We start from the raw sequence: 25,486 nt of genomic DNA, 5'->3' as shown, positions 1-25,486 counted from the left end.
CAAAATCTGCACCACTTTCCTTCTTCACTTTGTACTGTGCCTTAAAAAGTAATTTTGGACCACATATGGGGTATTATTGTACCCAGGAAAAATTGCACAACAAATTGTATGGTGCATTATCTCCTGTTACCCTAGTGAATTTGAAAAATGTGGGGTTAAAGAAACATTTTTTAGGTTAAAAATGTATTTTTTCATTTCCACGGCTCATTATTATAAAATTCTGTGAAGCACCTTGGGGTTCCAGGTGATTATCAAACACCTAGATAAATTCCTTGAGGGGTCTAGATTTCAAAATGGGGTCACTTGTGGGGGAGCTCCACTGTTTAGGCACATCACAGGTGTTGCCAATGTTACATGGCACCCTCAAACCATTAAAACTAAATCTGATCTCAAATATGGTGCTCCTTCCCTACTTCAAACACTAAGTATGATTGCCGCGCTGCCGTAGTGAGAGAAACATCCAGGAGTAGGTCAATAGTGATTTATTTCTATGTGTTTCAGAGAGATGTGATGTGTGATTTTCCTGAGGAAGGAGAGGGTTCTCTCTGAAACGCATAGAAATAAATCACTATTGACCTACTCCTGGATGTTTCTCTGAATACAGCAGCGTGGCTATCATACCCATTCTTTTTTTCCTACCGTGTTTCCCCGAAAGTAAGGCCCTGTCTTACATTAATTTTACCCCCAAAAGTCCCACCCTGCCTTACTTTCGGGGGAGGCCTTACATTGGAAAAAAAATGACAATCCTCCCCCCTGCAGCCTCCCCATTGTTTGAGATCCGGCATCCACCCCTTCCTCCCCCCTGCAGCCTCCCCATTGTTTGAGATCTGGCATCCACCCCTTCCTCCCCCCTGCAGCCTCCCCATTGTTTGAGATCCGGCATCCACCCCATCCTCCCCCCTGCAGCCTCCCCATACAGTGGTTCTGCCCCCCACTCTGCCACCACACACACTGACACATACGGTACCGGTACAGCCCCACACGGCACCCACACACATATCGTACCGGTACCGTACACTGACACATACAGCCCCATACGGCACCCATACACATACCGTACGTACACGTACACACACACACACACACACACACACACACACACACAGCCCCATACACATACCGTACGTACACACACACACACAGCCCCATACGGCACCCATACACATACCGTACGTACACACACACACACAGAGTTTCGGAACTTACCGAAATCGGAGCGAGCCTGCAGGCGGTGACGTCGCGGCTGATTTCGGCCAATCAGCTGCGAGCCGGCTGACTGGCCAATCGCAGCTCGAGCTGAGGGCCAATCAGCTGCGAGCCGGCTGACCGGCCAATCGCAGCTCGAGCTGAGGGCCAATCAGCTGCGAGCCGGCTGACCGGCCAATCACAGCTCGAGCTGAGGGCCAATCAGCTGCGAGCCGGCTGACTGGCCAATCACAGCTCGAGCTGATGGCCAGCAGGCAGCCTTGCGGGGGCCATTCACCGGAGGCGGACCACGGGTGGCACGAGACTGGAGAAGGCCTGGATGGAGCGAGGGAACAGCGGGAGCGGTAAGTTCCTGTACTTTCCCCAGGGACCCCCACCCATATGCGGCCTTACATTCCCCGGCCCCCCCGCTACCCTGCCTTACAATCGGGGGGTGCCCTACATTGGCGGACCCCCCCGAAACCCCCACCCTGCCTTACTTTCGGGGGGGTCCTACTTTCGGGGAAACACGGTAGTGTAAGCTGCAGCCGACATTTTGGTCATTTCTAGTTGATTGTGATTCACACAACCTGCCAAGGTGAGCATTTCCAACATTTGTTTTTATCATCTTTCTTGGCTAAAACCCCAGATTGTGCTTTTTTTAGCTCCATCTCACTGAAGCTCCTTCCCTTCTTAACTTTATACTGTGTCTCAAAAGTAGTTTTTAACCACATATGAGGTATCAGAGTACTCAGGAGAAATTGCACAATGAATGTTATGGTGCATTTTTTCCTGTTACCATTGTAAAAAAAAAAAAAAAAAAGCTACCTGGTTGAAGTAACAATTTTGTGGTGTTTTGTTTTGTTTTTTTTTTCACGGCTCAACATTATAAAATTCTGTGAAGCATCTGGGGATTCAAGGTTTTCATCAAACATCTAAATAAATTTCTTGAGGGGTCTAGTTTCCAAAATAGGGTAATTTGTTGGGGAGCTCTACTGTTTAGGCAAATCAAGGGCTCTCAAACATGACATGACGTCAGCTAGCAATTGCAGCTATTTTAGAGTTCAAAAAGTGAAATGAAGCTCCTTCTATTTCGAGCGTTGCTGTGTGCCCAAACAGTTGAATTCCACCACATAATTGTATGGTGCATTCTCTCCTGTTACCCTTGTGAAAAAAAGCTATCTGGTAGAAGTAATAATCTTGTTGTAAAAATGTGGTTTTTTTTATTTTCACGGCTCAACGTTATAAAATTCTGTTAAGCACATGGTTGTTGAAAGTGTTCACCAAACATATAATAAATTCCTTTAAGGTTCTAGTTTCCAAAATGGAGTCACTTGTGGGGGAGTGCCACTATTTAGGCACCACTGGGGCTCTTCAAACGCGACATGGCATCCGCTAATGATTTCAGCTAATTTTGCATTTAAAAATTCAAATGATGCTCCTTCACTTCTGAGCCCTGCTGTGCACCCAAACAATTGATTTCCACCACATGTGAGGTATTGGCATGCTTAGGAGAAATTGCACAACAAACTATATGTGCATTTTCTCTTGTTACCCTTGTGAAAATGCAACATTTTATGGCTAAGTTAACATTTTTTGTGGGAAAAAGTAAAATTTTCATTTTTTCCTTCCACATTCTTTTAGTTCTTGTGAAGCACCTACAAGGTTAATATACTTCTGGTATATGATTTTGAGCAGTGTGAGGAGTGAAGTTTTTAGAATGGTGTCACTTTTGAGTATTTTCTGTCACTTAAGCTTCTCAGAGTCACTTCAAATGGGATGTGGTCTCTACATAAAATGGTTTTGTAAATTTTGTTGGAAAAATGAGAAATTGCTGGTGTACTTTGAACCCTTCTAACTTTCTAACAAAAAAATGATGTTTCAAAAATTGTGCTGATGTAAAGAAGAAATGTTGGAAATACTATTTATTAACTATTTTGTGTGATGTAACTCTCTGGTTTAAGAGCATAAACATTCAAAGTTTGAAAATTGTGAAACAAATGCAAAAGCTATCGACCTAATCTTACAACTATCATAAAGTTCAATATGTGACAAAAAACCAGTCTCAGAATCACTGAAATACATTCAAGCGTTACAGAGTTATACCATGTCAAAGTAACACTGGTCAGAATTACAATAAATGGCCTCGACGTTAAGGTGAAAATGGGCTCGGGGGTGAATGGGTTAAATAACTGTACCTCTATGGATACCGGGACTTCACCTTTTTTTTGTTACTTCATATGGTGTTTGAGAATTTTTCTGGGTTGCATTCCTCTATGCCAGAGGTGGACAAATTTTCTTCCCGATAAGAGCCTGGAGGGAGGTTGAAAGGAGTCTTTTGGCGACTAGTGATTGGGCTAAAAAGGGAGCAAACTGCAAATGCAGAAAGGCTCCTGTTTTTAGGGTAGGAAAGTTTCTGCTATTGTCCTCAAAAAATGTACATCTTAAAGTGGCTTATAGGAAATTTGATCCCAAATTTGGACGTTCTTACAAGATCACTGAAGATTTGAATCCAGTGATGGGCTTCAACTTCCTTTAGCTTGGAAAAACAACAACTCGTTCTATTCTTCAATTTTATAGAGATTTGAATGGAGGCCTTGGACTTGTGACATTCTTAAGGAAGATCTGGATGAAGATCGGGACTATGAGGTGGAGCAAGTTCTCATATCCAAGCATGGCAGGCACCATTTGCAAGTCCAATGCAAGGGTTATTTCCTGAAGATAATTCCTGGGTCAATTCAGAGGATCTTCAAGTGGATCACCTGATAAGAGAGTTCCATCAGGGTTGTTAGAGGATGGGGGTTTCTGAGTGTCCAGTGACACCTTATTGAAGAGAATTTGCCTGGAAATGGAAATTTCAGGCAGTTTGATCTGATCTCAATCCTCCATAGATCGATCTGCTCACTCTAGTCAGGACAGGAGGCTGATGAAAAATGCTGTTAGCTGGGACAACAGGTTCCACTATTAATGGCTAACAGTCTGGTGTCATGGTGTCCCCATATTGTACAAAATAGTCTGCAGTCAGCCATGAATATTCGGCAATGGTCACATGCAGCATTTCTACTGCATTGTTTTCAAAACGGTTGCTGCATTTTTTTGCAGCGTTCTTTCTTTTTTTCCATTGCTTACTGTTGGTGATAAAATACTGAAAAGAAATGACATACCGTACTGCGGATTTTAACAACTCTGCAGCTCTCAAATTTTTCAGGAAAAATGAAAATAAGCCTGTGTATTTGATTTCTGAAGGCTCATATATTTTGCTGGTACTGTAAAAAGCAGGTTTTAATTTGCATAAAAGAGCTGCAAAAAAAGATAAAAAAAAAACGCTGCAAAAACACTATGTAAACATAGCGTTTTTCAATAATAAAGAATTATACCACATCCAGTTGCATGAAAATGTATTATACCTTTAATATAAGCCACATAACAAAAAGGTCAGAACATGAACAGCGCATGCTTATGGGGCAATTGGGGAGGCAAGGAGATTTTGTAGTCCATGACTCTACTACTAAGCCAAGACTCAAAGATGGTAAACCACTTTATACGTCTTCGCTGTCGCAAACATTCAGAGCTGGTGCATAAAGCTGGTGAGCTGGGTTCATTCTCAGTAAGTGCAGACAAATGGAAGCCGTTTCTTGCATCTGAAGGAGTACCACTTTCCGGCTGAAAGATAGATATAAGCATTAGGGTATGTTCACACATTGCACACAAATCCTTATCATAATAAAGTCTAAGCTGAGTAAAGGAGATTTCGTCTATACTTTGCAAAAAATTTCTGTGCAGTATACATCGCAGATAGCACCAGTTGTAATCCAAAAAGTTTAATCGGCAGTACATGCACAACTTAATCAGGCGTAAAATATGCATGTATATATGTGAGTTTGGCGGCAGATAAGATACAGAGAAATCTTCAGAATGTGTGACCACTCCTTCAGAAACGTTCCCAGATTAGACAGTAAATACAGCTGCATCTACGAATATGGTGAGGCCAAGCCATTCATTTCACCCTTTGTGCGGCAGATATTATTCGCAGAGTGCACATGTTGTTTCCTAATATCTCACGCACAATGCTGGTACTGTTGTAAAGTGCCAGAGAGGGGCAGTCGTGGGCAAGGGTTGTCGACCCCAACCCACCTTGGCACAGTACAGATATGGGGGGCAGAGTGGTGTGCGTGATAGGTGGTGTGGAAGTGGTACCTGCTGACTAATCCACTTCTGTATCTTCAGTAGACGGCTTCTCCGGCTCCTGTTCACTTCCATGGGCTTCGTGCCCCGTGCGTTCAGTAAAGAGACGACCACTGGGTAGAACTTTAACCACTTTACTGAACAGATGCTTAACAGCCATTTTCCATTTTCTCAGCACGGAGACATTATCATCATCATCTTTCAAACACATCAGCTTCTGTACCCAGCTCGGCTCTGCAGGGATGGCTGTAAGGAGGCGGATCGTGCGGCTTGGCACACTAGACGAACGGACTCTCCTGATGCCCTCCCACCACGACTACCTTCCCTGACATACTAGCAGATGCCAGCCTAAGATAGGAGTGCGCCAACTTCTCCTTTTACGTCTCCATGACTCACTGGACTTACACTCCGCTGCAGTCGAACCCCCTTGCAATATTTTTGCTTCTCTCTCTTCTTTCTCTTTATGTCTTTTTCTCTATTGCTGTCACCTCCACCCTATGCACTCCACTCTGCCATGTTCTGACCCTGGAGGTCCTTTCTTGCTTTTTCTGCTCACTGGCTCTGCATCTCACTAACTCTGCATCTCACTAACTGAATGAAACAGGAAGCTGCCTTTCTTCATCTCTTCCTGTGCTCGCGAGCCACCCTCTCACTTAAACCCTGCTGCGATGTCACTCCCTACCCATCCCATCGCACTAAGGAATCCGGGACCCATGACACCTGGTGGCAGCCGACCGTATTACACAGGAGAATGCATTACATTAACACAAGAATACCATAAAATAGTTACAAACATTTACATTGCAGTTTCCCTATAACTTTCATTTGGTGTGACCTTGTGGGTCAAATCCAGGTGCTGGACACGCAGTGTGGCTGGGTGGTGGCCATTCCCTGGCAGAGACCTAACGAATCCCCTCAGTCAGTGAAAGGTCAGTGGGCTCTTGACAGAAGAGTAGGTCCTGACTGACTGGAAAGACGGTTGAATCTGCCGTGGATAGTAACGCTGAAGGGGAGGCAGAGTAGCTTAGGGACCCAACAGGAGGCTGAGTAGCAGGGAAGCGGTCAGCCGGCAAAATGCATGAGTTAAGAGTGGCTCCAATCGCTAATGGCAACGACCAATGAGGAAAGCTGAAGCGTATGTCCGAAGATGATATCCCTTGTAACTAAAAATCAATGTGGCCCGACACTAGCGAGATGTTAACAGAAAAAAACATTTGTTAGTTTTAAAGAAGACCAGTGTCTGTGTGTGGTGTTTGGGGACACTGGGGCCTGCTGCAGATGGCAGCTGGGAAGTGGCCCAGAAGAAACAAGAAAAAGTCCTGGCCTCCGGCCTACAAGTGAGTGTCCCACACCACAAGTCCCAGCAACCCTTCCCCTGTACTAAAGGGGCGGGCGCAGTGCAGAGAACTGTCCCAGAGATGCACTGCAGCAAACTGCCAGCATCTGTCATGACTACTACCCCACCCCACCGCCCATCTAACAGCTACAATGAACATAACCACTGCCAACAATCACTAGGCTCCTACAGTGTACAACAGCAGAGTTGCTGGGAACAGTGATCGGCTGCAGTGTTTTTTTTCTCGGTAGTTGTGACATCACTACTGCAGCCTTTCAGCGGTGGAGAGGCAGCACGGGATGTCGGGAGGATTAGAAGTAGCAGAATTTTATTTAACCTAATAGAAGACAATGAGGATGAAAAAGAAATAACTGGAAAACCTCTTGAAGAATGGATAAGGGTGGGCACAAATATAATAAAAAGGTGGACATGATAATCTTTTGTTGTACTTACATCTTGTACACATGGCAACACACCAACGTCCACGGGCTTTGCGCTGGTTACAACCCCAATTGGCATAATTCCATTTACTTCCATCAATAGTGCGGTATGGGCGACACTAGAAATGAAACAATCTTTGATTACCTCCTTATACTGTATCTAGCTATGACATTTAGGGCCTAAAATAATATGAGCAATGGTCTTCCTACCCACTATTTTACAATCAATGTATTAAAAATATAAAAAATACATTTTTCAACTTTCACCCTGGCCACTGGAACTTTTGTAGACTTTAACTTCCTATTGTTTCAGGAAATAACACATGTGCATACTGTAGCTACAATGTATCAAAATATCTAATGAGCATGTGCAAAGGTCATTGTGAAGTGAGGGGAGCTGGCTATATAAAGAAATGGAAGACTCCTAATGTTAGGACAATGCCCAACTGCCTGATCTGTCAGCCTGACCCAATAACATTCGTCTGTTTATAATGCAAAAGGCCTGTATTTCACTAAGGCCTCATTTACATGTCAGTATTTGGTCAATATATTACATCATTATTGTATGCCAAAATCAGTGGAAAAACAAAAATTGAAAGTAGACACTAGAGCTGGTCGAACTCGTAAAAATCCGGGACTGGGAGGTGCCTGCTAAATTTTTTAAAATTGATTCGCTCCGGAATCCGGTACCCATATAAGTCTATGGGGACCAGAATCCAGAGATTAAAAATGTTGGTGGAAGGGATATGGGGTACTCACTGAGGCTGTGTCATGTCAGCAAGCTGCTTCCGGGTAACACTTTTGATGCGCCCATGGGGTCGGGGGCTAATCATTACTGTGCCGCGGTTCTTCTGCTGGGTCGCCGCAGTGGCTTTGCCTGGTTTCGTGACCCCGGCAGTGTCAATAAAGATGGGGATGGGGATAGTTGTTCATGACGCCACCTGTGGTGTGCGGCTAATGTTAACCACCGCTGCGGGAAGTCTGGGGCACATGACAATGCAGCTCAGATGATACAGCTCTCCACAGGCATAGCTATGCCCCAGGAAGGATGATCGTGGTGGTACTCGCCTATGGCGCAGGGGCGCAATGATGGGAGCGGCGGCACTGATGAGACAACACAGATGGTGCAGTTCAAGTTCTTTACTCACGGGAAGCACATTGCCGTTGGAGCACTGGGCTACGCTCTGATGGGCTTCAGCCGATCCCGGATACTTCGGAGGTCGAGGTTGGTGCGTCGCCTTTCGATGATTTCCCTCCACCCCAGCTCCTGGGCCATGGAACTGGTCATTGGTAACTTCTGCACTCAGCGCAAACCCTGGGATCCCCCTTTTTTCCTAATAACCCGGGTCGAGCCTCCAGCTCCAGACCACAGGACCCAAACTGTCCTTGTCTTTGCTTGCTTGTTCCCAAGTCCTCCCAGTGCTTGCTGCACCTGCTGGAATCCTTGATTGAATTGGGATGTGATGTGAGTAATGGCTCCTAACTCCCCTATTGGTGCGTTCGGGTTCCTGAACTAGTGGGCAAGAGGTCCCATACCTCGTGATGGCCACCCCAGCACTTACACTAGCGGGTGGAAGAGCTTCCGTGTTTATGTGTTGGATGAGTGTGTTTGTGGTTGTTACCAGCGACAACCTCCTCCGTATCCGAGATGAATAGCCAACCTTAAGTGAGGTGCAGAACCCCTGTGGTGCTTGCAGCCGCAGGGGCGCCACACTTTCCCTTCCGAAGCTGACAATTGAATATTCACAGCTTTGCCCGCTCACCAGCACATGTAATTGGTTGCAGTTAGACGCGCCCCCACCCTGAGTGTCAGCATATCAACTGACTGCAACCAATCACAGGCTCCAGACGGCTGGTGGGCAGTGAAAGCAATGCAAGTGTCTGCAGGTCAGTATGGTGGTATAAAAATAAATTAATAAATAAAATAATCAGTGCAGAGTCCCCCATATTCTGATGCCAACACAGATAAAGCTCATAGCTGCAGCCCCCAGCTATTGGACTTTATCTGTGCTGTGTATCAAAATAAGACTGGAGTCACACGTGCGAGAAACTCGCATCACATCACCCGGCAGCTGCACACTCTCCTGACAGGAGTGTGAAGGTACATAGAAACACATGCCGACCCGCTCCTGTCAGAAGAGTGTCCGGTGGTGTTGGGTGATGCAATGTGAGACTCGTGCATGTCTGGCATGACATCACCAGGCACAGCCTACCGCTCTCTTAACATGAGCGTGCATGTACATAGAAACACAACAGCCTAACCACCCTTGTTAGAAGAGTGTGCGGCTGTGCCGGGTGATGCGACGAGAGTACCTCGCAAGTGTGATTCCGACCTAAGAAAAACTGCATGCGGCTTTATTATTATTATTATTATTATTATTATTATTATTATTTAAATACATAATTTTAAACAAAACGGTCCCCCCCAATTTTGATACCCAGCCAAGATAAAGCCAGCTGGGGGCTGGTATTCTCAGCCCACAGCCGCCCAGTATTGCCGGATCCATTAGATGTGACAATCTACTCGATTGCCCTGGTGTGGTGGCAATCGGGGTAATGAGGGGGTTAATAACAGCGCACAGCTGCTACTAAACCCTAGGTTAGTGATGGCACAGGTGTCTATGAGATACCTGCATCACAACCTGTAAGTGACATTAAATAAGTACAAACACAAAGAAAAAAATCCTTTATTTGGAATTAAATACAAACACACACCCTCTTTCACCACTTTATTAACCGCAAACACCCCTCCAGGTCCGGCGTAATCCACATGAGATCCCACACTGCTTCCAGCTCTGCTACATCTCACAGCGAGAGGCCATAGAACAAGACTGCCGGCAATGAGCGCAGACAATGAATGAGCCACGATGAGCAATGAAGACAGGCAGACACTGTCACAGGCTGGGGGCGCGTCTGACTGCAACCAATCACAGATGACAGGACGGGCAGTTGACGTGGAAAGCACAGAAGGCTGTGTGTATGCAATGAGCCTTATGTGCAGTACAGGAAGTGAATGTGCGACCCGGAAGCAGTTTGCTGCCATGACACTGCCATGGGAAGTCTAAGTATGAAATGCTTAATTCTTTTTTTTTTATTATGTATATTTTTCCTTTAATTTCCCCAGTGCCGAATCTGTATTGGCACCCGGTCATCTTTGAAACCACGCGGATCCGGACTACAACAGTCTGGGTCCGCTCAGCCCTAGTAGACACCTGTTCTGTGTTCTGGAGACAATGCTGGCTTTTGCATACAGATACTTATGAAACACTGATCAAAAGTACTGATGTGTGAATGACGCCTAAAGCAGCCTGTATAAATCATCTAGGCCCCATAAGAATGAAGTTTAGGCTCAGACTAGTCTATTCCCCTTTAATATGTGTATTAATATGCAGAAGCCTTCTATTCTCTAATAGGTATGTGGTGAAGAAGGGGTAACAAGTGTCAGACAGTCCTGCCCCAGGAGAGGCGTGATGGCACTTTCAAGCCCTACAATGTCCCCCTCTATTAATTGTTTCTGTGGCGTCTCATTAGGAAATGCTGTAAATATAGAAAATTATATTGCACTTACCGATTTATTTTTCCAAACACCAATCCAAACAAAGCTAGAATTTCTAACACTTCTCTTAAGGAAACATTGCAGATAACTGTTTGCTTGACTGCTATGAAGGGTGCTCAAGTTTCCTCTACGATGACGACAGGTTCTCTATGAAAGAGAAATATAAGAAGGAAAATGATAATGTTGATATAGATATAATTAGATATTTTTTTCTTAATCTTGTTGATTAATGCTATAGTTTGAAAGGTATGCGTTTTATGGACACAACACTAACTACGCAATTTTTAATACCATTTACTTATATATTTGTACCAAGGACTATGACAAGAACAAGGGGGCATTCTCTTCGATTGGAGGAAAGAATATTCCTACATCAGCATAGAAGAGGGTTCTTCACGGTAAGAGCAGTGAGGCTCTGGAACTCTCTTCCTGGGGAAGTGGTGATGCCCAACTCACTGAATGAATTTAAGAGAGGAATGGATGCTTTTCTTGATAGCAAAAGTATAGAAGGTTATAAATAGCATAATCTTACAGGTAGATAGAAGAGCGACCAAGATTATTAGAGGACTGGGTGGGCTGCAATACCTAGACAGGTTATTAAACTTGGGGGTTATTTAGTTTGGAAAAACAAAGGCTTAGGGGGATCTAATCACAATGTATAAACATATGACGGGACAGTACAGAGACCTTTCCAAAGATCTCTTTACACCTAGGCCTGCGACTGGAACACGGGGGCATCCGCTACGTCTTGAGGAAAGAAGGTTTAATCATAACCACAGACGAGGATTCTTTACTGTACGAGCAGTGAGACTATGGAACTCTCTGCCGAATGATGTTGTAATGAGTGATTCACTACTAACATTTAAGCAGCGCCTGGACGCCTTTCTTGAAAAATGTAATATTACCAGTTATGTATATTAGATTTTATGACAGGGTATTGATCCAGGGAACTAGTCTGATTGCTGGATGTGGACGAAGGAAGGAATTTTTTTCCCCATTGGAGCTTGTTTGCCACAATGGGGTTTTTTTTTGCCTTCCTCTGGATCAACATGTTAGGCTACGGGGTGAACTAGATGGACTTAGAGTCTCCCTTCAACCTTAAAAAAACTATGAAACTAATTTATTTATATTTTATCATTTTGGAATTGAAAAAGGGGGTGATTTTACCTTTTCTCTTTTATAATTTTGTTTCCACATGCTTTTTTAGTTCCCATAGTGGACTGAACTCTGCTTATATACCTTATTTTTCCTTTTATAAGATGCACCGGATTAAAAGATGCAACCCAAATTTAGAGATAAAAAGGGTAAAAAAATGTTGGTATATACAACAGTTGAAGGACTTCTTTATCTGTGTGAAGGAGGACTTTATGCTGATCTAACAGTAGATAGCAATGTTAGTTCCTTGGGGGTGCTTCACACACAGCGAGCTCGCTGCCGAGATCGCTGCTGAGTCACGCTTTTTGTGACGCAGCAGTGACCTCATTAGCGATCTCGCTGTGTGTGACAATGAGCAGCGATCTGGCCCCTGCTGCGAGATCGCTGCTCGTTACACACAGCCCTGGTTCGTTTTCTTCAAAGCCGCTCTCCTGCTGTGACACACAGATCGCTGTGTGTGACAGCGAGAGAGCGACAAATGAAGCGAGCAGGGAGCAGAAGCCGGCGTCTGACAGCTGAGGTAAGCTGTATCCAAGATAAACATCGGGTAACCAAGGTGGTTACCCGATATTTACCTTAGTTACCAGCCTCTGCAGCTCTCACGCTGCCAGTGCCGGCTCCGGCTCTCTGCACATGTAGCTGCTGTACACATCGGGTTAATTAACCCGATGTGTACAGCAGCTAGGAGAGCAAGGAGCCAGCGCTAAGCAGTGTGCGCGGCTCCCTGCTCTCTGCACATGTAGCTGCATTACACATCGGGTTAATTAACCCGATGTGTACTGTAGCTAGGAGAGCAAGGAGCCAGCGCTCAGTGTGCGCGGCTCCCTGCTCCCTGCTCACACTGGTAACTAATGTAAACATCGGGTAACCATACCCGATGTTTACCTTAGTTACCAGTCTCCGCAGCTTCCAGACGGCGGCTCCGTGCAAGCGCAGCGTCGCTTGCACGTCGCTGCTGGCTGGGGGCTGTTCACTGGTCGCTGGTGAGATCTGCCTGTTTGACAGCTCACCAGCGACCATGTAGCGATGCAGCAGCGATCCTGACCAGGTCAGATCGCTGGTCGGATCGCTGCTGCATCGCTAAGTGTGAAGGTACCCTTACTCACTGTATTGTAAAAAGTCTTTTGTTTTCTTTTTGGTTTCATATCCTGATACAATGCTGTATGACTGTGCTTATCATTACCTTATGTTCTTCCAGAAGTAAAGAGTTTGTTATCACACATAATCTGCTCTGTGAATATTCTTCTGCAACTGGAAAGCTAGAAGCTGTGCTGTGCAACAAAAAGCCCCACTGCAGCCAGCACAGCGCCGTGTACCAAGCACAGCACCCATTCTCCACCTCTTCGTAAGCTACATTCGGATTTGAAGAAGCACCCCTCATTTCCTCCCAAAGTATCATCTATTAGCAAGTGTGGCCAAAAGTATCCCTAATACCCCCTAAAAAAAACAGACTTTCTAACAAAAGTTGGGCCTGAGATTCTAGGTTGTTGGGTCTCGGCATGCATAGCAGATCCTATAAACCTCCATGGACTTAATCGCTGTTAAACCCATTAACCCATCAATATCACATCCTCTACTAAGCAATTCCCGAACAGCAATCTCTCGAATAATATTACCATTCAATAACCACTTATTAAATGATGTGGCAGTGATGCGTTATCAGAAAGCTTTAAATCACAAGATCTCACACTTTCATAGTGCAGAGGAAAAGGTCACTGAGCGCTCACTCCGGCTAATAGATTGGGAAAATGAAAACACAGATCCACCTGAGATCCTACTGTTTTTAATTGATTACATTAAAACTGGAACTTATGCAACACATTTTGGCAGTACATGCCAGCGTCAGGTATGTAATGATACTTATAACACAAAATTTGATCAAAAAAAGCATAAAGCTATCCCACCAACGCCAAGGTGTACCCAGTTGGGATAGTACCTACACTCTCTAATATTAAAACCTTACCATGGGTCTAAAATATGCCTCAATGTGGCTAAGGGCTGAGAGTGACCGGGTCCCAACAGGACACACAGTCAGGGGATGCACAGAATGAAATGCCCAGCTCGCTGAGAAGGGGGCCACTCCCTGTTTGTACTGAATACAAAAAAACTACATAAAAACAAAAAAGTGAGCTGGAGTATGAGATGATACACATGGAGCCCGTGAGCTCATGTTCACACTGGCCATAAGTCAAAGAGAAACCAAGGGAAAAAAAAATGGTGAAAACATACCCTGCTGTAACTAAATAAAAGCATAGTGCATATAAACATAGGGTACTTAGTAAACACTGTTTTTTGATCAAAAAAAGCATAAAGCTATCCCACCAACGCCAAGGTGTACCCAGTTGGGATAGTACCTACACTCTCTAATATTAAAACCTTACCATGGGTCTAAAATAGGCCTCAATGTGGCTAAGGGCTGAGAGTGACCGGGTCCCAACAGGACACACAGTCAGGGGATGCACAGAATGAAATGCCCAGCTCGCTGAGGAGGGGGCCACACCCTATTTGTACTGAATACAAAAAAACTACATAAAAACAAAAAAGTGAGCTGGAGTATGAGATGATACACATGGAGCCCGTGAGCTCATGTTCACACTGGCCATAAGTCAAAGAGAAACCAAGGGAAAAAAGGGCGTTGGTGGGATAGCTTTATGCTTTTTTTGATCAAAAAACAGTGTTTACTAAGTACCCTATGTTTATATGCACTATGCTTTTATTTAGTTACAGCAGGGTATGTTTTCACCATTTTTTTTCCCTTGGTTTCTCTTTGACTTATGGCCAGTGAGCAGAGGGAAAACCAAAGTGACTGAATCTGCTGTTTACAGCTGTATTGCTGTGATCAGCAGATAGCAATCAGCGATCGGATTGCTGATTGCTATAGCCCCCTAGGGGGACTAGTAAAATAAAAAAAAGTTTTAAAAAATAAAAAAAAAAACTAAAAGTTCAAATCACCCCCCTTTCCCCCCATTGAAAATTAAAGGGTTAAAAAATAAATAAATATACACATATTTGGTATCGCCGCGTTCAGAAATGCCCGATCTATCAAAATATAAAATCAATTAATCTGATTGGTAAACGGCGTAGTGGCAAAAAAATTCCAAACGCCAAAATTACGTTTTTTGGTCGCCGCACGTTTTACGCAAAATGCAATAACAAGCGATCAAAACGTAGCATCTGCGCAAAAATGGTACCATTATAAACGTCAGCTCGAGTCGCAAAAAATAAGCCATCACTGAGCCATAGATCCAAAAAAATAAGAACGCTACGTGTTTCGGAAAATGGCGCAAAACGTGCGCCACTCTTATTGGACAAACTTGTGAATTTTTTTTAACCCCTTAGATACAAGTAAACCTATACATGTTTGGTGTCTACAAACTCGCACCGACCTGAGGCATCACATAGATACATCAGTTTTATCATATAGTGAACACGGTGAATAAAATATCCCAAAAACTATTGTCGATCCCACTTTTTTTGCAATTTTTCCGCACTTGGAATTTTTTTGCCGTTTTCCAGTACACCATATGGTAAAACTCATGATTTCATTTAAAAGTACAACTTGTCCCGCAAAAAAACAAGCCCTCATATGGCAAGATTGACGGAATAATAAAAAAGTTACGGCTCTCGGAAGAAAAGGAGCAAAAAACAAAAACGCAAAAACGGAAATTGCCCGGGGGCTGAAGGGGTTAAAATGAAATCTAAATCCCTAAATCTATCTGTTCTATGGGCATAGTAGTATATTCTGACAGATAGTACTGGATCGTCTCAAGCCCCTTGGTATGCTCTATATCTGAATATAGAGCACTTACATCCAATGGCATGTACTGTCGAAATGCGTTGTACAAGTTCCAGTTTTAATGTAATCAATTAAAAACAGTAGGATCTCAAGTAGATCCGTTTTTTCATTTTGCCAATCTATTAGCTAGTGTGAGTGCACACCGACCTTTTACATTGCATTCTGTTTCTGTTCAGATCCTTTGGAAGGTTTCTTATTCAGTGGATCAGTTCAGCTGAAGCTGGCCAGATTGTTCTATGTTTGACTACTATACTGCGAGGTGAGTGCATCAATTACCCAGTGATACCTACTGACCAATAAATGCTACATCCAGAAAGAACTGGGTTTTTTTCCTTTCATAGGGATTTGTCCAATTTGTTTATTTACACTTTCATAGTGAAGAAGGCTGCAGAGAATTTGGGGACCCCACCTGGGTTGTCAACCATCTGTAAATTCACAAACTGTCCACAAAAAGCAGGTGCGTTCTCTGCAGCCTGTAGTGTCCTGCAGAAAAAAAGCACCATTTGTGAATTTTTAAAATTTTGTTTGTACAGCATATGTGCTAGAGAGACAGACATGCATAGTACAAACATGACCTCACTGGAAAGAGATTTTCAGCAAAAGGATCTAATTCCCACTCAGCAAACAAAAAGGACGTCAGTAAAAGGATCCAATCACTGATAAGCGCAAAAGTAGGGAGTCAGAGAGAGGATTCAATCACCGCAGAGTGTACAAAAAACAAAAAGGACATTAGCGAATGGGTTCAATCACCACTGAGCGCACATGAAGCATGTCAGCGACAGTGCGCAATTACTGCTGAGCACACAAGAAGGTAGTCAGCGATAGGATCTGTTCACTGCCAAGTGCACAAGAGGGATGTCATCAAGAGGATCCAATCACTGCTCAATGCAGAAGAAGGATGTCAACGAGAGGATAAAATCACTGCTGAGTGCAGAAGGATGTCATCAAAAAGATCCAATCAATACTAAATGTACAAGAAGAATGTCAGCGAGAGGATCCAATCATTGCTGAGTACAGAAGAAGGACATCAGGGAGAAGATCTAATCACTGCTGAGTGCACAAGAAGGATATCAGTGAGAGGATTCAACCACTGCTGAGTGCAGAAGGATCCAATCACATAAATGTGCTGAGTGTTTTTTTTTAAAGCTTCTGTTTTCTAAGTGAAAAAGCATTGGAGCTGTGGTGCCCCTGAGGCTCTGGGGTCGCCACAGGGTACTACACCTCAATTAAGGTGTGGTATCCATCGGTGTTCCACATTCTCATTTTACATACAGCTTAGGAGCCTTCACACAGGGTGGGATGGCTCAGGGTAAGCAGGGGTGTGGTCAACACGATGCATGGGACTTCCCCGGTCACTGAAGCTGGCCACCTGGGGGCGGGTTCCACTTGGGGGTAGAAGTAGGTAGAAGTAGGCGCAACACACTCAGATACAAACAGACGAGTCGGGACCATAGTTCTGACAAGACACCTCTGGACATCTTGAACTTTACTAGGCCTGGGGCTTGGAGCGGGAGCTCAGCCCAGGTACCTTACTGCTGAGGGGGTCATCCTAGGAAAAGGACATTCTCTCTCTCTTTCTCTTCAAACACTGGTGGTGGCCCCCTTACTTGCTTGGGATTGACCGGAGTCCATGATGGCAGAGACCGGCACCTTGGTTCAGTTTTAAACCAGTGAGTAAAAGAACCTGGAACCGCAGTTGCCAACTCAGACTGTGATTAGCAACACCGTCGCCCCGCGCTCCGGCGCTCCCAGGGGACTGCCTTTCCCCCATCATCCACCCGGGGCCCGCTCAGCCTGTTGGGAGTGACACCATCCCGGCTGCCATAACACCTGCCCCAGCGAGGCATTCTGCAGCGTCGGCTACTCCCTGGCCCTACACCACAGGTGGCGTCACGACAAACTTTACCAAACACCTCGCTTTCCCCACCATTTACTGTAGACTTTGGGACAATGGAACCAAGCAAGGCCACCCGTGACATTGCCTGACTTGACCCACAAGGGTCCGGCAAAAAGTAGGTTATCCACGTGCCCCGTGGGGCACTACAGAGCCGTGGATGAGCATAAACTGTGTGTGTCTGATTTTTTGTTTCCTCATACACGGCAGCACACTCTATTATCTTTATTTTTAACCCCTTTACTACCTAGGATATGCCTATACATCCTAGTTCATATCTGTCCCTTTAATGCCTCACTTTCCCCACCATTTACTGTACGCTTTGGTACAATGGAACCAAGCAAGGCCACCCGTGACATTGCTTGACTTGACCCACAAGGGTCTGGCAAAAAGTAGGTTATCCACGTGCCCCGTGGGGCACTACAGAGCCGTGGATGAGCATAAACTGTGTGTGTCTGATTTTTTGTTTCCTCATACACGGCAGCACACTCTATTATTATCTTTATTTTTAACCCCTTTACAACCTAGGATATGCCTATACATCCTAGGTCATATCTGTCCCTTTAATGCAGGCTCGCCTGTTAACTCCACCAGCAATTGTTAGGGGTCCTGGCTGTAATACACAGCCATTACCTGCCAGGTATGGATTGAGCTCTCGCCATGAACCCGCCCCATAAACCCACTTTTGACATGTGCCGCACATGTACGGTGGATATCGTGAAGCAATTAAAGAAAGGGACATAATAATTTATGCATATCTATTTTATTAGTCCAATATTGCAAATCTACAGCAATACTGCTGGCGTTTTGCGCATATTGCTTTAGCTTCCCAGCAACGTACATTTACAGTATTGTGCAATTTTTGACAAGGTGGATTTTTTTTAAATCACTTTAAAAGTGAAGGGGTCCCTAAAAAAATGATTTTGTCAATTGAATTGAAAACTTGCTATTGTAGTTTAGGCTTTCTACTTTCCTAACAAAATATATGGACATTTTAAAACTGATGGTGATATAATGCAGGTATATGGTAAATGTTGATTACCGTATACATTTTTTGTTTGGTATGACTATTGCGTTCAGTGGCATGAAAATTGAAATTATATCTCCGTTCCTATGTATTATTCCAGAAAATTTCACAATTTCTTATATGTATAGTAAATGACCTGTTACGATGCATGGACTGGAATAATACATCTCCCTGAGAATCTGCCTCCAGATCTTTTTGTAAATGAAAGGGGGAGTTACCAGTGTGAGTCATGTAGACCATGAGAGCAGACTGTTGGTCATTACATGTCTCACACTGGTAACACAAACTCACACTGTCTAGCTTTCCATGTCTTCTAAAGACAGCATCTACACTCCTCAATGTTGAAATTGCAATACCAAGAAAAAAGTCACGGGAGAATGAAAATCATAGGATTGACTGACATGGTCATGAGATATAAATAATGAGAAAAAATGGAAACAAAGCGAAATGCACCTCATGGAGGATGAGAATATGCTCTTAAGGCAACACATGCCAATGTCATGATTATAGATTTAGAATTTTATAATTTTTTTTTATATAGGTAATTATATACATATATTTTTTTATACATGAAATACAAATTACTTATGCCATTACAAGACTAAAGTAGATATTGATCTAACCATTTGATATAATGCAATAAAGGAGTTACTCTGCTAGCACTTTCAGTCAGCATAGAATTTACCTATTTGCTAGATATTTATATATTTAAACATACCCGGGCTCCTTGGAAGCAACGAGGCTGGGAGAAAACATGGTAGCCACATGTTCCTTTATCAGGACAGGCAGCACTGTCTGCTTTTTCAGTAAAATCTGGCTCAATTTCATCAATTTCTTGACTCAATGACAAATCTTCATCCAACTCCTCCTCATCGTCTTCTTCATCAAATGACTCGTTATTAACATTATTAACTTCATTATTTGGCACTTTAATTAACTGATCGTCATCATCTTTCTGATCAAAATCTCCTAAAAACAAGGAAAAAAAAATATTTACAGGATGGATTACAGATGAGAATATTGTTGGTCCATGTGCCGGCCCTTGAACAATCTATATGCTAGTAAACATGGACAATTTTCCACATGGATCCGAGGTTCACATGGAAAAAGTTGCAGCATGTGCTTCTCAGGTAAACTTTACATACAGTACATCTAAAATGTCCTGGAACCAGTGGGACAGTCCCAAATTGGAGAATGTCTCCCGCTGTCCCAAGAGGTCAGGGTTATGTCTCATCTTCAATGGCTGTGTTTCCAAGTCTCTATGCTGTGCAGGCTCATACATTGCTGAGATATGATGGCTCAGATTCTCATCCTCTGACACAGAACCTTAGGGAGTGGGTTAACATCTATATTTGACCTGTATAAATATTTAAGGGAACCTGTCAGGTCTAATATGCACCCAGAACCATGAGCAGTTCTGGGTGTATATTGCTAATCCCTGCCTAACCGTCCCTGTATACACTAGCATAGATAAAGACATCTTTAGAAAAGTATTTCTAAAGATTCTTTATAATATGCTAATGAGGCGAGGGACTAGTCGCAACAGCGTTAGTTCCCTTGGCCCTGTTAGCATGTTAGTGTACCGCCCCAGTGTTCGTCAGGCTGCTCGGATCCGGGATCGTGGTGACTCGAGGGGCCCGAACCCGGGTTGGCGGACACTTTGATCCGTGAAAAGGGGGGTTCTTACAAGGGAGAAGTTTGTGACGCCACCTGTGGGTTACGGTAATGGGAGTACTGCCGCTGCTATAAGGAGTACCGGGGCAGATGGAGTTAAGCAGCCTGATGTTAGTCCCTCCACAGTTAGGGAAGGCCCTGGGCTCAGGGGTGTTGGTGGTTATTTGGGAGAGCAGGGTGCAGGGGATCAGGGTACTCACTGTGGGTAGTCGTGGTGCTGGATGAGGATTATAAAGGAGACGCACACGCTGCAAGTAAACCAAATTCTCTGTGTACCACAGTCACTGTGGGGAGCTCGTCCAGGTATCTGCTCCCATCGGTGTCACTTGGTAGTCCGGAGCCTACCTACGTGCACAATTTAGTTGTCTGTTGGGAGTGGATACCTGGATGAGCTCCCCGCAGTGACTGTGGTACACAGAGAATTTGGTTTACTTGCAGCGTGTGTGTTTGTGGCTCCGTGGCTTGAAGCTGTGAGGGCCCCGCTCACTTTGTGAAGTGTAACTTTGCTCTTGAGGGCTGGCACTTGGGACTTCAGTGGGCTGCTTTTTGGCTGGAAAACCCTGTTCCCCGCGTTGTGCTGATGCCTCCAATCTCTGAGCTCTGTGTGAAGGTCTCTGAAGGTCTCCTTCCTCTGCAGGTTAATTGCCAGGACATTGAATCGGCTCCTGACCTAGGGTCCTGTACCCCGTCGTGCTCGGTACCGGTAAGTTCTTTTGGCTTGCTAGTGCCGACAGTCTTCCTAGACTATGTCCTTTGCACCCTTTTCCAATGTCACTACTACCGGTGCCTGACTCCTCTGGTCCCAGACCACCGTCTGTGACCCAACCTCGGTCTAGCTTCCCGGGAGGTCACTCTCCCCAGCTCCTCTCTCTTTGAGGGCTCTCACTACTCTCTTGATTTCTCCATCCCACCAGTTTTGCTAACCCCTAGGTAAGTGGCCCTTTTCCAGCTAGACCAACCCACTGGTGTGTCTGACAGGTCATGATGTGAGGTGTTGATTCGGATTTGTGGTGCTGATGGTAGTGACACTGATTTCTTAGGAACCTGGAACCATGGGGGGTAGGCCCTGCACCCTGGGTAAGGAGGCAGTACCCTGTAGCACCCTGATGTACTCAGGGGCACCACATTAGCACGCCCACAGGGGCGTACTAACATGCTAATGAATGTGCAGCATCAGAAGCATGGTTGGACTTACCTCTGTTGCCACAGCTGGTTTTCGGCTCAGTGCGCATGATCAGCACATCCCCAAACTTACGGTCATGGTCACTACACCAGTTTGAAGCTGGGACCCGTACACTCAGCTTCATAGTGCACATGACTGGAAGTACGAGACTACTGATCATGAGCACTGAGCCGAAATCCAGCATCTGGAGTGGTGGCAGGGTAATGGCTAAATCCCAGTGGCTAGAAAGACCTCTGCTGAGATCATACCCATGTGACCAAAAGGGGTGGGGTCTATGCCAACATAACTGATACCAGGAAGCAACATGATGTTTCTAAGTCCACGTTGGCATGGAGTTGATCATAATAGAAGCATGGGTGTGTGGGGTAAGACCCAGATATGGGGTTGCATGATTACATGATTATAGTGAGAGGAAACATCACCACACCCACCAACAAAGCCGATCATGCCCACTAACCAAGCCAGTCAAACCCAAGGTCCTTCTAGCCATTGGGATTTAGCCACAACCGCGGAGGCAGCAGAGAGTGGTGAGATTGCCCATACCTCTGATGCTGTGCATTCATTAGCATGTTAGCACGCCCACAGGGGCATGCTTACATGCTAAGGGGGCCAAATAGCCAAAGGTACTAACATCCTTGTGACTAGTCACTGGCCTCATTAGCATATGATAACAGATCTTTAGAAATACTTTTTCTACAGATCTCTTTATCTAGGCTACTAGATACAGGGACAGTTAGGCAGGGATTAGCAATATACACCCAGAACTGCTCTTGGCTCTGGGTGCATATTACACCTGACAGGTTCCCTTTAATTCTTTCTTTACTTTTCTCGGCATTTTTTCTTTCCATGGATTCAATCTCTCAACCTCCTGCAGGACAGTCAGCTGTTTTATCTTTGAGCCAAAGGCTGCACTCTTAAGGCCACTTTACACGCAGAGATAAATGTTTGGCAGATTTGTGGTTGCAGTGAAATCATGGACATATTGTTCCATTTGTACACAGCCACAAACCTGGCACTGATTGTCCACAATTTCACTGCAACCACAGATCTGCCGCAGATTTATCTCTGTATGTAAAGTGGCCTTTAGCTGTAGGAGAATTTTCTCTGCTTACATATCTAAATAATATTCCTCTTCTATGTACTGGTACATAGAGATACATCTCTGGATAGCATTGTTTCCCTCTCTTTTTTTCTATCTCACCTCCTCTTGCTCTATCCCCCTCCCCTTTTCGTTCTTTTAAGGCTATATTAGTGATAAAACAGATCAAAGGACCATAACATTCCAAGGCAATAAGATTATTTGAGATTGAAATAGTTATAAGTGCCTTCATTTGCCCTGTTATAAATAAAGCCCTGGTGATGTCATATCTGTAGTACATGTGATTGCTTTAGCCACTCACTGCACTCAGCACTGCTACCTGTTTTATCAACACAAGACATTAGCTCAGTAATTGGCTGCAGTGGTCACATGTGCTACAAACATGACCTCATTATGGCAACCTGTAAAAAGGATCAGTGCAGTCATCAATATCTGGCACTGGAGCAGGGGAAGTAGAATAATGCTTATTATATAATTTATTACATGGGTACACTGATAGTTAACTCCTCAATCCTTTAATGACCGAGCAATTTTTCATTTTTGCACTTTTGTTTTTCCTCCTCTTATTCCAAGAGCCACAACATTTTTATTTACCATTGATATAGTCCTCTGAGGGCTTGTTTTTTGCGTAATGAATTGTACTTTTGAATGATACTATCCATTTTATCATATGTCATAATAAGAGGAAATCCAGGCAATAATAATGTGGAAAACAGGAAGCGCAATAGGGTTTTACCAACCATCAAACCCTGCAAGGGTTAAGATACTCACCTTTTTAGGTTGTGAAAGTCACAACCCCTATGAAACACATGTAATGGTGGTATCAGCTGCAGCCCCGAGATGTAGACCGTATAATACAGTAAAAGGGAAAATCAAGTTTATGCCGCGCATATAATATTCCTTTATTTGTACAGGTCGACGCGTTTCAGAGACATCGCTCTCCTTCCTCAGGATATAAAATGAACAGTATAGTTACTGTTGCTTTTATGTCCTGAGGAAGTAGACGGATGTCTCTGAAACGCGTCGACCTGTACAAATAATAAAGAAATATTATATCAATATCTCATTGGAGTATTAGTGTGGCATATACCCGATTTCCTCTTCTACTGTATTATATAGTAAGAGGAAAAACATTCCAAGATTGGTGAAACAGCAAAAGAAGTGAAATTCTTCAATTGTTTTTGGGATTTTCCACCCCTACAGATTTTATTCCTGTTTTATTCCCACTGCTTCTCTCATTATTCTACCATACAGCTCAAGCAGAGGCAGACACCCTGCCAGTGCAACTGGTGCAACCGCACCAAGGCCTGGAGGACTAGGATGGCCCATGCAGCGTGGTTAATAATAAGGCTAATCTGGTATTGACGTTTGGAGCCCAAGGCTCCGGTGGGCCCATGGTCAGATTACACTCTTCACAAGTGGTGTGTCGGGCAGGAAAGGAATGGAAGGGAAGAATTGGGATTGGAGTAAGGATAGAAGAGGACTTCAGGGAATTAAATTAAACAGGGGGAGGAGGATGTTATATATGAATTCAGAATTAATTGGGTGGTGGGGAAGGATGCTAAGATCCATATAACGCCCTCCCCCACAATTCATTATATGGCCCTACTAGTGTCCTCCCCACTATATATATATATATATATATATATATATATATATACATATATCTATATAGCTATCTATCTATCTATATATACATATATACATATATATATATATATATATATATATATATATAAATATACATATATGTAGCTTTGTTGCTATGAAAGGGGAGAGGGGGGGGACCCCAGTGCACTTTCTTGCAAAGGGGCACAAACCTGTCAATGTCTGCCCCTGGGTTCGAGAAATATAGTTTTTTTTTATTCAGCTCTGCTCTTCCCATTCTCTACCAAGGAGGCATTGCTCACATGATAATAAGGAAGAATGGGCTTAAGATATGCCCCAGAGAATCCTGTGTGCAACGCCCCAAGTGTAAAGACCACAAAAAGTAGCACTAAATAAAAATACCCATGTATCTGGAACTGTATGGTTGGTTTAGACTTTTGCTCTGATAACATGTTCTCTTTAAAAAAAATGCAAAAGAAATATATATTTAATTTTTTTAACTAGTAAATGCTTCTGTGTTATTTTTGTTCCCCCTCCTAAGCTCCTGAGAAATGGTCTTATTTTTCATATATATACAGATATAGTAATTTTAGCTTATGGGGCATGCTATTCAGCAAGACTTCCAAAGAGGAGTGTTGGGTAGTTGGACCACATCTATTTGGCAAAAGAAACATATTTAAGTGAAATTATAGGTCATCTTTAAGTCAAATACAATTACTACATCAGCAATAACTATACCAACTATAATAGTGGTAAAGACAATTGATCTGAATGTGTATCAACATGAATGATAAGTATTAACTCACCAGATTCACCAGATTCTTGAGCAAAGGCCGTTCCCACCAGAAGCAGCAGCAGAAACCTCCACATGTCTAGATGTCTTCTCACACGTCTGATGGACTTCCACAGGTTTGTTCTTCTGTTTCAGGTTTTCTCTTTTATAAGTGGAATTTAGGAACTTGAAAGCCAAGGTATATTACTCCATGAGGCTGATAAGAAATGGTGCAAAAATCAGATAAAATCAGACATAATTGATTACTTAAGTTTAACTGTCTAAACAGCCATATACACTCACGTTTTATTATTTGGTTCATTTCAATACTCTTAAGCAAGAGGTGTGGATTCATTAATATTAATTATTAATAATATAATTATAATAATTAATATTCATTAACAATTATTCAAAAATTACACAAAAACTGTCTATTGGAATCAATTTGTTCCCTCTCTTTCACTGAAGAATAGTGACATTTTTATTTATACATCAACAAAACTGTATGAAGGCTTGACTTTTGCAGAGCCATTCATTTTACCTTATAATGTACTAAAAAAATATGTAAAAAGGATA

General features: G+C 43.6%; 1 protein-coding gene across 1 annotated transcript; it reads right to left on the bottom strand.

The window, feature by feature from the left end:
- Positions 1–4,571: 4,571 nt before the first annotated feature.
- On the bottom strand, positions 4,572–25,061 carry LOC142309911 (bone marrow proteoglycan-like). Its single transcript, XM_075347376.1, has 5 exons — positions 24,945–25,061; positions 19,293–19,543; positions 10,715–10,849; positions 7,160–7,265; positions 4,572–4,848 (listed from the first exon to the last, which is right to left on the bottom strand). Exons 1-5 carry the CDS (start codon positions 25,006–25,008, stop codon positions 4,790–4,792), a joined length of 615 nt encoding a protein of 204 aa, XP_075203491.1. The 5' UTR covers positions 25,009–25,061; the 3' UTR covers positions 4,572–4,789.
- Positions 25,062–25,486: the final 425 nt, after the last annotated feature.

The sequence above is a fragment of the Anomaloglossus baeobatrachus genome, chromosome 5, assembly GCF_048569485.1.
Source record: "Anomaloglossus baeobatrachus isolate aAnoBae1 chromosome 5, aAnoBae1.hap1, whole genome shotgun sequence".
In the NCBI taxonomy this organism is placed as follows: Eukaryota; Metazoa; Chordata; class Amphibia; order Anura; family Aromobatidae; genus Anomaloglossus; species Anomaloglossus baeobatrachus.
Note: the sequence above shows the minus strand (reverse complement) of the source record. Positions and strands in the feature narration are given on the sequence as shown.